General features: G+C 40.7%; 1 protein-coding gene across 1 annotated transcript; it reads right to left on the bottom strand.

Moving 5' to 3' along the window:
- Positions 1-1,206: 1,206 nt before the first annotated feature.
- On the bottom strand, positions 1,207-12,247 carry LOC112414830 (zinc finger protein 709-like). Its single transcript, XM_024767488.1, is given in 7 exon segments — positions 1,207-3,025; positions 3,423-3,483; positions 3,686-3,812; positions 11,172-11,198; positions 11,200-11,259; positions 11,357-11,413; positions 12,239-12,247. Coding segments are annotated over 7 exon segments (2,160 nt in total).
- Between the last annotated feature and the right edge of the window lie 531 nt (positions 12,248-12,778).

The raw sequence follows: 12,778 nt of genomic DNA on the forward strand, positions 1-12,778 counted from the left end.
AGAGTAGCCCCCGCTCGCCACAACTAGAGAAAGCCCATGTGCAGCAACTAAGACCCAACGCAGCCAAAAATAAATAAATTAAAAGGATAAAGAAAATAAGCCTTAAAAAAAAAAAAGAAATGAAATTGGGTCATTTGTAGAGATGTAGATGGATGTAGAGTCTGTCACACAGAGTGAAATAAGTCAGAAGGAGAAAAACAAATATTGTATATTAACACATATATGTGGAATCTAGAAAAGTGGTACAGATGAACATATTTGCAGGCCAGGAATAGAAACGCAGAAGTAGAGAACAGACGTGTGGACACAGAGGGGGAAGGGGAGTGTGGGATGAATTGGGAGATTAGGTTTGACATAAATACAGTACCATGTATAAAATAGATAGCTAGTGGGAACATGCTGTAGAGCACAGGGAGCTCAGCTTGGTGCTCTGTATTAACCTAGATGGGTGGGATGGGTGGGGAGGGAGGTCCAAGAGGGTGGGGATATATGTATACATATAGCAGATTCACTTCACTGTACAGAAGAAACTAACACAACATTGTAAAGCAATTATACTCCAATAAAAAATAAAATTAGTTTCTAACATTACCCACAGGCTCAGATATTTGTCCCATCACAGGTCTCTCTTCTTAAAATCTATTCACCAAATAACAGTCATTGGAAGAACAACAAGCAAAGGCCCAAATATAAAAACAATTATTCACATGAAACTCCAAAAAAGGAGCTCTGTCATTAAGAAAGGTAGAATACATAAAACAGACTATAAAGATATCCAGGAACTGTCCAGTATCCAGATATCCAGTAGGAAAATCCCAACAAATACCACATTTTCCAATTGTCCCTTAACACAGAATAAAACTATAAAAAATTAAACCTGACTATGCACATATCAGAAATACAGTTCAATTCACCCATGGATCCAACAGACTTCAAAATGGGGAGAGAAAATATTAACTGATTCAAGGAAAAAGCACTGCCTTTTAATGTTATGTACTACTGTTGAAAGATGACTTGCAGAATTATATCACCCCAATATTCATTTTTGAAACTAGTAGAAACCCACACTCCAGTGATATACTTTAAGAAAGAGGCTTGATAAACAATATATTTACAACTTGTAAAAAACAATTCTTTTGTGTTGAAAGTTTTTTGGAACGTTATACATGGATTAATTTTCATCAAGCTTTCTCACGTTACTTACATTTATAATTTATTTCTGGTGGGAGTTTTAACATGTAACAATGAAGGCCAACTGAAGTCTTTCCCACGCTGTTTACATTCAAAAGGTTCTACCCTGTGAGTCTTTTCATGCCTTCGGAAGGAAGTGGGATGGCTGAAGGCCTTCCCACATTCTTTACATTCATAGGGTTTCTCTCCAGTGTGAGTTCTTTCATGTCTTCGAAAACTCTGATACCACCTGAAAGCTTTTCCACATTCCTTACATGCATAGGGTTTCTCTCCTGTGTGAGTCCTTTCATGTGTTTGCAAGGAACTGTAACCTCTGTAGGCTTTACCACATTGTTTACATTCATAGGGTTTTTCTCTAGTGTGAGTTCTTTCATGTGTTCTAAGATAACTTGGACACCTGAATGCTTTACTACATTTTTTACATTCATAGGGTTTTTCTCCAGTGTGATTTCTTTCATGTCTTCGAAAACTTTGATAACACCTGAAGGCCTTTCCACATTGTTTACATTCATAGGGTTTCTCTCCAGTATGAATTCTTATGTGTGTTTCTAAGGAAGTGTAATCTCTGCAGGCTTTTCCACACTGCTTACATTCATAGAGTTTCTCTCCAGTGTGTGTTCTTTCATGTAGTCGTAGCAAAGTTGAACAACTAAAGGCTCTTCCACACTCCTTACATTCATAGGGTTTCTCTCCAGTGTGAGTTCTTTCATGTTTTTGAAAGGAAGGGTAATACCTGAAGGTTTTACCACACTGTTTACATTCATAGGGTTTCTCTCCAGTGTGACTCCTTTGATGTATTCGAAATGAACTGGGAGAAATAAATGCTTTCTCACACTGCTTACATTTATAAGGTCCCACTCCAGTGTGAGTGATCATGTGCACTCGAAGGCTTGCAAGAGCTCTAAGGGCTTTCCCACATTCCTTACATTCATAAGGTTTTTCCCCAGTATGAGTTCTTTCATGTTTTCGAAAAGAACTGGGACAACTGAAGGCTTTACTACATTTTTGGCATTCATAGGGTTTTTCTCCAGTGTGATTTCTTTCATGTATTTGGAAACCTATATTAGAACTGAAAGTTTTACCACATGGCTTACATTCATAGGGTTTCTCTCCAGTATGAACTCTTTCATGTGTTTGGAAGGAAGGGTAATACCTGAAGGTTTTACCACATTGTTTACATTCATAAGGTTTCTTTCCATTGTGAGTTCTTTCATGTATTCTGAGGGAACTGGGACAACTGAATGCTTTACTACATTTTTTACATTCATAGGATTTCTCTCCTGTGTGAGTCCTCTCATGTATTTGTAAAGTTTGATGATATCTATAGGCTTTTCCACAATGTTTACATTTATAAGGTTTCTCTCCAGTGTGGGCTTTTTCATGTATCTGAAGTGAAGCTGAGGAACTAAAAGTTTTCTCACAATCCTTACACTTATAAGAGGCACCTCCAGTATGTGTTACCATGTGTCTCTGAAAAGTTTCGAGCTGCACGAAGGCTTTCCCACACTCCTTACATTTATAGGTTTTCCCTCCAGTGTGATTTCCTTTATGTTTTTCAAAACACTGCAGATAACTAAAGGCTTTCCCACATACATTACATTTATATGGCTTCTCTCCATTTTTCTGATAATCATATGGCTTGTGTCCAACGTGACTTCTGGTGTACCTATTATGGGATGAATGATGCATGAGGGCTTTTCCACATACTTTGTGTTCCCATGGTTTTACTCTGATAAGAGTTTTCTTGTTCAGATTGAGATTTGGAATAAGGCTGAGGTTTTCTCTGCATGGACTATCCTCTTTCCCTTCACATATTCTCCCTACCTTACGACTCCTGCAAAAAACAAGGAGGAATTATTAATGATCTCTTTATTAATGATTTCATGCTTATTACAATATTTCAGCTACAATTTTATTATTTGTAGCAAAACTATAGGTATTTTTCTATTTCGGGTGAATTGTTCAAAACTGAATATACTGAATGCTCCGCGAGAGGACTCACCCTTGCTCACCAAAACGGTGATATTTATACATAGGGATTATTAATGCTATTTCCAAGTAAACTATTTTGCAAACACTGAACATTATGTCATATGTAAGAAAGTAATTTGGTGAAAATTTTCTGAAAAGCAATAAATTTGAAGCATGGATTGTCTTGTTTCTTTTTAAGATCTGGTACAATAATATAATTCTCATGTGAAACACTGCTTTCTGCTGGGAGTGCCACTCACCTTAGTTTTGTCCCCTGGTTTTTGCACTTATCTTCAATGTCATGATCTTTCCATGTTTCTCCTAAAATGCAGACACAGAAAAATGATTCCAAAGTATTAGAAGTTATAGAAAAATTATTAGATTCTAGTGCTACAGTGAGCTGTGACCATACCTAGTTTATTTACCAATGTCCTCCCTGTACACATTCCACCTCTTAATAATATTGTAGGGCAGAACAACTTGACCTTTGACTGACAAGGTGAAGGTAAGTTGTCATCCTTACCTACTGAGGCCAGGTTCCTGAAGGTTTCCCCCATCACATCTCTGTAGAGTTTCTTCTGTGAAAAATCCAGTAAAGCCCACTCTTCCAGGGTGAAGTTCACAGCAACATCCTCAAAGACCACTGCGTCCTACAACATCCCATATATATGTATGGTAGGATGAGTAAGACTGACAGCACTGGACATCTATACTCCATTTATAAGGAAGGTTACATATGATTCTGCTATCTCCCAACATTTATTCTCTGACTTGATCATCAGAAACTAATTCTCTGTCCATACTTACTTCCTCATAAATTTAACAGCATCAGGAACACATGAACATTATTTACATAGTTTTACTGCGATCACATTACAAATCCTATTGCTGGGTCCAAAGCATGTTGGGAAATGTCAGAAATGCTATAAAAATGAAATAAATATTATCAATTTAAGACCATCCATTGGTGAGAAAAACTCTTTCCTCCCGTTTCTTATTATCCACCATTTACACACTCCATGACGCAGAGTGTGTAATATCCTGTAATAAACCATAATGGAAAAGAATATGAAAAAGAATATGTATATATATGCATAACTGAATCACTCTGCTGTATAGCAGAAACTAACACAACATTGTAAATCAACTATACTTCAATACGATAAATTTAAAAAGAGGGACTTTATCTTAATGACAAAGGTGTCAATTCTCCATGAAGGCATAACAATCATTCATGTGTACATGCATCACAACAGATTGGCAAAATATATGAGGCCAAAACTGATAGAATGCAAGAAAGTAAGTGAATCCACTACTAGTTGTAGACTTCAACACCTCCTTACCATGAATTATCAATTGCAGCAGGCAGAAAATTAGGAAGGACAGAACTGAAATCAATAGCACCATGGAACAACTGGATTTAATTGTAATCCATGGAAATCATTCTTCTCAAGTTCATAAGGAACATTCACCAAGACAGAACACATTCTGGGACATAAAACATACTTTAACAAATTTGAAAGGACAACAGTCATTCAAAATATGCTCTCACACCACACAGGCACTAGTCTAGAAATCAGTAACATGAAGATAGTTAGAAACTCCCCAAAATACGTGGAGATTCAACAATACGCTTCTAAATAATACGTGGGATCAAAAAAGAAGTCCCAAGAGAAATGAAAAATTATTTTGAAGTAAATGAAAATACAACTAATCAAGGGTTGTGGGATGCAGCAAAACAATGCTTAGAGGGAAATTTATGCCACTGAACAAATACACCAGAAAAAAAAGAAAAATCTATAATCAACAATGTAAATATCTACCTTTGGAAGGAAAAGAACAATTTAAACCCAAAGTAAGCAGAATAAAAGAAATAATAAAAATTGGGGGGAAAAATCAGTGGAGTATATTAAAAGAAAAAAGCTGGTTCTTTGACAAGATCAATGAAACGGATAAACATCTTGTAATCATAACTAAGAAAAAGAGAGAAATTACAACACAAGACCATCAGGGGTGACCAGAAGGTATGGGAGGTGGGTGCTGAAGCCTCTTCACTATAGTGAAGGAGTCTCTGAGGACACTACCAGGTGTGCCTGTTGTATGGCAACAGTCTTGAGCCTTCTATGGTAGGGCTGTCCATTCAAGGTGGCCCAATTTCCAAGTAACCGCATAAATGGGCTCCGGTAAATTTATAAACAAGGGATATGTTGCCTCCCAAACATCACAAGAATCTAGACAATGTTGTGAGTGCTGAGATGGACTATTGGTATTTCTTCATGGTGCCAGGAAGGGGTGGGCTTCTGTTTATTAATTTTTTTTTAATGTATTCATTAAAGGTATCCGGGCCTCATATGTTTGGAGCAATGCCCATCCACTTTTTACAAGCCCACCTTTTTCAATACTGTATGTCCTGAATATCAAATGAACTTCCTCAGAAGAGATGTCATTAATGTCATATCTCTGCTCGTGGCACAAGGTGGATGCAGTTCAGATCCTGCCTGCAGAGACTGTGTGTGTTCACAGTGGTGTTGAGGTTCCCTGACGGTAACCAGTTAAAGGTGTATCATGTCCTTTCAGAGGTGAAGGCCAAGTGCAGCTGAGAGGCTGTTGAAACAGGAACTGAACAGAACAGACGTAGCCAAATCTGTGAGAGTAGAATGTTGAGCAGAATGTTTAGCAGTTGCTGAGTAGATGGAGTCAGTAATTTCCATAATGCTGGGGACTAGGAATAAGGGGTTTCTGTGATGGGACAACAGCCTCAAGGTAGTAGCATTCCACTGTGAGGTGTTTTTCACTCTTTCCAGGTTTAATAACAGGTCAAATTAGGCTGTTCAAGGCAGAAGCCCTGGGGATAATCACTTCTTCCCAAAATAACAGGTTTCTTAAAGTTTTCAATCCTCATAGGCCCTGTTTAACTTACACTGGATCATATAACTAATTTAACTAAGGGGTAAGGACCATGGAGTCTCATTTTGTGAAGCCAATTTGGAAGTGGCAAGAACTTAATTTAACTTAATTTTAATTTATGGTTTATTGGTTCAGAGCTTTCCTGCTCACTATGAGACATTTTGTGACAATGGGTGCTATGATCGTAAGGAGAGGCAAAGAGTTCTGATGGTTATGATGAACTATACCAATCTGCCCTCTATATTATATTCCATACTTCCTCTAAGATCATGCAGTACACCTTGCTTAAATCTACTGAGATTCTAGGTGTAACTAACTTGAGATCTCTCACTCAATAATTGTAGGAAGGTTTGTGAATTACGGCATTATAGGAGACTGTAACATTAATTCAAAACCTATGTTCTGAAGAGGTTCAAAAAGCAAGGACTTTTTGCCGAAAGCTTTCTCTGCATCTATGGAGATGATCATATGGTTTTTCTCCTTCTATTTGTTAATATGGTGTATCACGTTGAGTGATTTGCGTATATTGAAGGATCCTTGCATTTCTGGAATAAACCCCAATTGACCATGGTGTATGATCCTTTTAATGTGCTGTTGGATTCTGTTTGCTAGTATTTTGTTGAGGACTTTTGCATCTATGTTCGTCAGTGATATTGGCCTGTAGTTTTCTTTCTTTGTGACATCTTTGTCTGATTTTGGTATCAAGGTGATGGTGGCCTCATAGAAAGAATTTGGGAGTGTTCTTCCCTCTGCTATATTTTGGAAGAGTTTGAGAAGGATAGGTGTTAGCTCTTCTCTAAATGTTTGATAGAATTCGCCTGTGAAGCCATCTGGTCCTGGGGGCTTTTGTTTGTTGGAAGATTTTTAATCACAGTTTCAATTTCAGGGCTTGTGATTGGTCTGTTCATACTTTCTATTTCTTCCTGATTCAATAAAATAAAATAAAATAAACTACACTTTCTCATAATTCAAAAAAAAAAGCAAGGACTGCCCGTTTTATCTTTTTGGTTATGTAAATTTTTTAGTATAATTTGGATTTCCAACTGGAAAGTTGTGAGCTTTTTTTCTATACATTTTTCCTTTTGTTCCTTCTTTCCCGTCCTTCCCTATATTATATATACTTTGGAAAAGAGGGTGTCCTCTCTACCCTGGGACTCGTAAAATTTTTCCCTCAGGGGTGCACACTAGTGCCATCCGGATCAGAGGTCTCCTCCACGACTACCGGGTATTTTAGAGTTTTTAGTTTAAGTTTGAACTAATCCCTTTGCCGTACCACAGTGAGGCTATGGGTGTTGTCCCCCGTAACTCAGAGGGTCAGGATCTTCATTGCAGTAGAGGCAGGGGCAGCAGCAGCAGAGGTGAGCCCTCATATTAGGAGAGTGGACTCAGCTCACCACCTACTGGCTGCCTTTCCCAGTCTCCTTCTCTCTCTGAAATACCTGATCTTTAAGGAGTGGCCATCTCATGGGCTCACCTCATTCACAGGGTATATAATCAGCCCTTTACTCCCCAAAGACAAGGCAATCCCAGCCTCAGTTACACTTTTACTTAAAGACACTGATAGGTTTCAGCCAACACATCGACTGAGGACCACTTTAACAAAGGAGCCTTTCTCATACTCCTGCTCAGAGAGGACAACGAATTACCAAAACTTCCAACTCGGTGTCCTCTGTATATAGAACCCAGGGTTGGTGGGGTCAGCAATGCCACACAGGGCAGCTCAGTGCAGAGGAGGAGCTCCTCAGCAAAGAGCAGCTCACAGGGCAGGAGCCTCCAGGCTTTCTTATCAGCCTGTCCAGGTAAGAACTAGGGGAAGAGGGAGGGGTGAGGCTTAACTTTCAGTAGTCAAACATCAAATATGTGGACCCCCGACAGCTCATTATAAGAACAAATCCAGAAAGCATTAGCACTGGTTTGTTCTTATACAAAGAAACACTAACAAAATGATCAAGAAGTAATCAAAACTGGTTATTTCAAGGTGGCTGGAATAAGAGCAGAGAAGTAGAACAGGACATGTAAGTTAGTTTCCTATCTTAGGAATTTTTAAGAAAATCAACCTTTCCATGCATTAGTTACTGAAAATAAGAAAAGAAATTTACATACACTGCCTTTTCCTATGATTAATCATTATTTTAAATCATTATTTTAAATTTTAATCATTATTTTAAATTCAACTTACAATTTTTCGACTTTCAACAGATACAACCATCCTGTGCCCATACAACCATTCTATTTTTCCCATTCAGTACAGTACTCAATAAAGTACATCAGACAGTCAACACTTTATTATAAAACAGGCTTCGTGTTAGATGATTCTACCCAAATGTAGGCTAATGTGAGTGTTCTGAGCATGTTTAAGGCAGACTAGGCTAAGCTATGATGTTCAGTAAGTAAGGTGTATTAAATGCATTTTCAACTATCAATATTTTAAATTTACGATGGGATTATTGGGATGTAAGCCCATCATAAATTGAGTAAGATCTGTAATAGTTCCTCCCTCCACTATATTTAACATAAAATATTTTATAGTATGAGTAGCATATTATAATACATTAGGGGTTTCAATTAAGCCCTGAAAGGTACTAGAAATTTCAAAGATTTCCATAGGCTTTGAGGTGTTTTCCTCATATCAATGAAAAAGAAATTCAACTGCTTTTTCCTCGCATGTATTAAAATAGGAATTCATTTGCCTTAGGAATAGTATAGCCTCTTAAAAGTCAAAGTTCTCTAGAGACATGGACAGACACTGACCTAAAAAAATGAAAGAAGCAGGGCTTCCCTGGTGGCACAGTGGTTGAGAGTCTGCCTGCCGATGCAGGGGACACGGGTTCGTGCCCCGGTCTGGGAAGATCCCACATGCCGCGGAACGGCTAGGCCCGTGAGCCATGGCCGCTGAGCCTGTGCGTCCGGAGCCTGTGCCCCGCAATGGGAGAGGCCACAACAGTGAGAGGCCCGCATACCGCAAAAAAAAAAAGAAAAAAGAAAGAAGCACCTGAGAACTTAAAAACACCCATATCTCACATCTTGAGGGTCTCCTGCCTAAATGGAACCAAAATTCTACCTGGTTCCACAATTTTCTTATCTTACACTGTATGTGTCAACCAACTTACATAGTATAACCCCAAATGCCAATGAGAACCAGAATCAACACAGATATGCAGCATGCTTCGCTACAATTCAGAAAACAAAAACACCACCACGTTCACAAAGTTGAACATAATCGCAACTTGGGCTCTAAACACTCCTGGTTGAGATGTAACCCCCTACAGTGTGTCAGCCTCTGGTGAAGGAGGGTAGGGACACCTGAGCAGCCACAAGAAAGAACACTAGGAGCTCCATACGTCCTCCCCCCTGTAAGCATGGATGCTCTCCCTCCTCCAGGCTTCTACTCTCACAAGTGAGGAAACTCTCAGCCTGATTCTGTTTAAGGGTCTGACCCAAATGAAGTCCCAAATTCATCAACCCTTTGTCCATGAGACAGAACACCTGACCTTAAGACTTTCTCAATGTGCACCAATTACATTCTGAATGCAAAACGTCAGCATAAGGCCTAAAAATGTCTAGACCTAAGGAACCACAACTACAAACTCAGAAATACCATCACGACACACCTCCCACCCCCGTGCGCACATGCATCCCCAGTGTTCCAGCGGGTTGGTAGCTTTTCTCAGTATAAAGGACTCCCTCTGTGGTGGGTGTGACCAGGAAGAACACCAGCAGAAGGAGGTTCTCCAGGAAGAATCCAACAGGTCTTTAAGTATTTCCCTTTGCAGACAAAATGGGAGCCATAGCTTGGGCCAGGCCGCTGCTCCACTCTGCAGCTGCTCTGGAACAATGCTGATACTTTAAATGACACAAAGCCAGTGTGTGAACAATCCCAAAAGTCACTCAAACCCAGCATTTACATAGAAAGGAGGGAAGAAAACTGTAAGGCACTTTGACAAGTTCAAAGAGAAAACCCCAAATATCTATTCAGGTGTCAGGTAATTATTATTTCCAGGGAAAGAAACTGGTTTGTAAACAACTGATCATACTGGAACACTTCTACTCTGCAATTCTAAGCCCTGGAAATTTACTTGAAGACACCCAAAAGTAAAGAATAGACCTCAGGAACTTCCTATACATGCTCAGGGGAATAAAGAGTGAAAGAATCCTATACAAATGGAACGTGTAATACTGGAACATATCATTTTCTTCTAAAATTCACCTCTTTCTTGCCTGTTTAGAACTATTTTATACTCTCTTTGAAGCTCTATTGATTAAATACATTTTACCTCTATTGAAAAACTCAGACTTAAATAAGTGAAAAAAATCTTTCTGAGGTGACAAACCCAGAGAGGGGCTGTTCTGACAAAACACCCAGGAAAATTTCCAAAGAAGAACCTCCACCCAAAGCACTTCCCATAGGATGTGTGTGTGCAGGACAGATTAGGGGGAGAGGCAAGAGGATTTGATGCAACCTAGTTCTAAGTGGTTATTCTTGGCTTTTCTCTCACGAAAACAGCCACAGGCAAATATAAATCTTTTAAAAACAGCATTCCATGACTCTGGAGAAAAAAGATAAAATATTGGATCTGTGTGACATGCAGCCGGAAGACAAACAGTTAGCTGATTATAATGTGAATTAGAGAGGGGAAGTTGGCTCTGGGAAGGAGGTGAGGGATCTGAACATTTAGGGATTTATTATCAGTCCTAGGAAGAGCTACGGCGGGGGGACGGGAGCATGGATTTGAGACTCCGCTTCCCAAATATGTGGAAAACTCAGGAGAAAACAGGTGACCCCTGGGAGAAAGGGACCGGGAACACCGCAGACTACAGCTCCTCCCACGCACGAACCCCAGGGACCGAGGCCTGATTGTCACTAATGACCCTCTCCGTGGTTACCGCACAGTCTGGGGAGACGCGGGGACGTAGGCACAGCGCTGCCCAGCGAAGCTCTGGGGTCGGGCGCTGAGCTAAATAACGGGACAGGACGCCCGGCGTCCAGCTGCCGTCCCAGCGTCCACGCTGCGGGCGGGAGGAGACTGAGGTCCGAGCCCCGCCACAGCCGGTTCCCACAAGACGCTCCGCCCCGACTCCACACTCAGGGGCAGCACACTCACCATTTCTAGGTTTCCTGGGTCTCCCTGAGTCCTTCCTACGGCTCCCACGACCAGTGCAGGTCACAGCGCAACACAGACCACGGCCCGCCTACCAGGAACCGTGAACCACAGGCTATACCCGATCTCCGGCGAGGCCGGCGCCGATAGGGACGTCCACTCCGGTGCGGTACGTCGCCCCCACCCACCTGCTCCAGCGGCGCCCCTGATTGGATAGCTCGGAGGGCCACGCCCCTCAGCTTGAGCTACAACAGGAGGGAGGATGCGCTGCTCACCCGAACCACCTTCTGCCAGTGGGTGGGAACCTGACCCAGCCACGATCGTTTGTATGGAGAAAAAACTTTCTCCTGGCCTGGGGCTGCCTCTACAGTTTTTTTCTCCCAGCTCTTCGTGAACATGTGGTCACAATTTACAGGGAATTCTTGAGTTTTCGTGAAACAAGCACACAGCATGAGGGTGGGCCAGGCCACACTGGAACAAGAGGGTCTTCTGTCTCTAGGGATCAAGGGCTTGGCATAGGGCTGTCAGGCCACTCAGGGAACTGCAACCGTTGTTCAGAAACACAAGACACTAAATGTGACCTCACCACTGATAATAAAGAACCCGGCTGCATTTGATCTTTGATCCTTGCAAGGATTGAGCCTTCCACCCATCCCTTTCCCACACCCACTTATTTGGCACTTAAGTGAAAGAAACCCAGGACACTTGGATCTGTGGGAAGTTTGAACCCAACAGCCCCAGCCTGGGCACAAGGACTCAGTCTAACCACAGGGTGTGAGATGTACTCATTAAACTATTAGGTCATGAAATAAAAATTCATATTCTAAGGCAAGTCAAGGAAAATTTAAACATAAAAAATTTTCTCTGCCCTTTGGCCTCCTCCTTCCCCTCTACTGTGCATTGTGTATCAGCATTATGCATCAACCAAACCTCCCCACCGGCAGAAATACCTGCTCAACCATAAAGAGCAACATTCTCCCAGTATCAAGAAGATAACTCCTTAGGAGATAGCCTTCCTGCTTAATCTTGTAAGGGGCCACGAATACCCATGACCCACTATTCATACTTACTTTGTACATGTAGCCCTGGATTGTGTAAACTGTCAGTAATACATCATTTAATGTGCAGCCCTCTGCCTCAAAATCTTATATAACTGTGCTTCAACATCTAGTGGGCAGAATAGTTCTTGGAGCTTTCTGAGGGTATATTTCCAGGTTATAATCCTCAATTTGGCTCGAATAAAATTTTCCATTTCTTTCTTAGATCGACTAATTAATTTTTTTGTCAACACAGGTTTCATTAAATTCACATTTTACATTGGAAGGAAATTTATTTTAGATCAGATTTTGCCAGTGTTTCTCGAGAACTTCAAAATGTAACTGACTACAATGTCCCTAAGGCAACTGATTCCGATTTTCACTGATAGAAGAAAAATAGTAAGTCTTTATCTAAACAGGGAAGTATCTGGAAATCTGCGTCCCGCTCCCACCAGCTTTACTGAGGTATGACTAATAAAACTGCCTGTATTTAAAGATTACAATGTGATGATTTAATATACGGTATCCCGGGGCTTCCCTGGTGGCGCAGTGGTTGGGAGTCCGCCTGCCAAT

This window comes from Neophocaena asiaeorientalis, unplaced genomic scaffold (genome assembly GCF_003031525.2).
Source record: "Neophocaena asiaeorientalis asiaeorientalis breed wild unplaced genomic scaffold, Neophocaena_asiaeorientalis_V1.1 scaffold87, whole genome shotgun sequence".
NCBI classification, from domain to species: domain Eukaryota; kingdom Metazoa; phylum Chordata; class Mammalia; order Artiodactyla; family Phocoenidae; genus Neophocaena; species Neophocaena asiaeorientalis.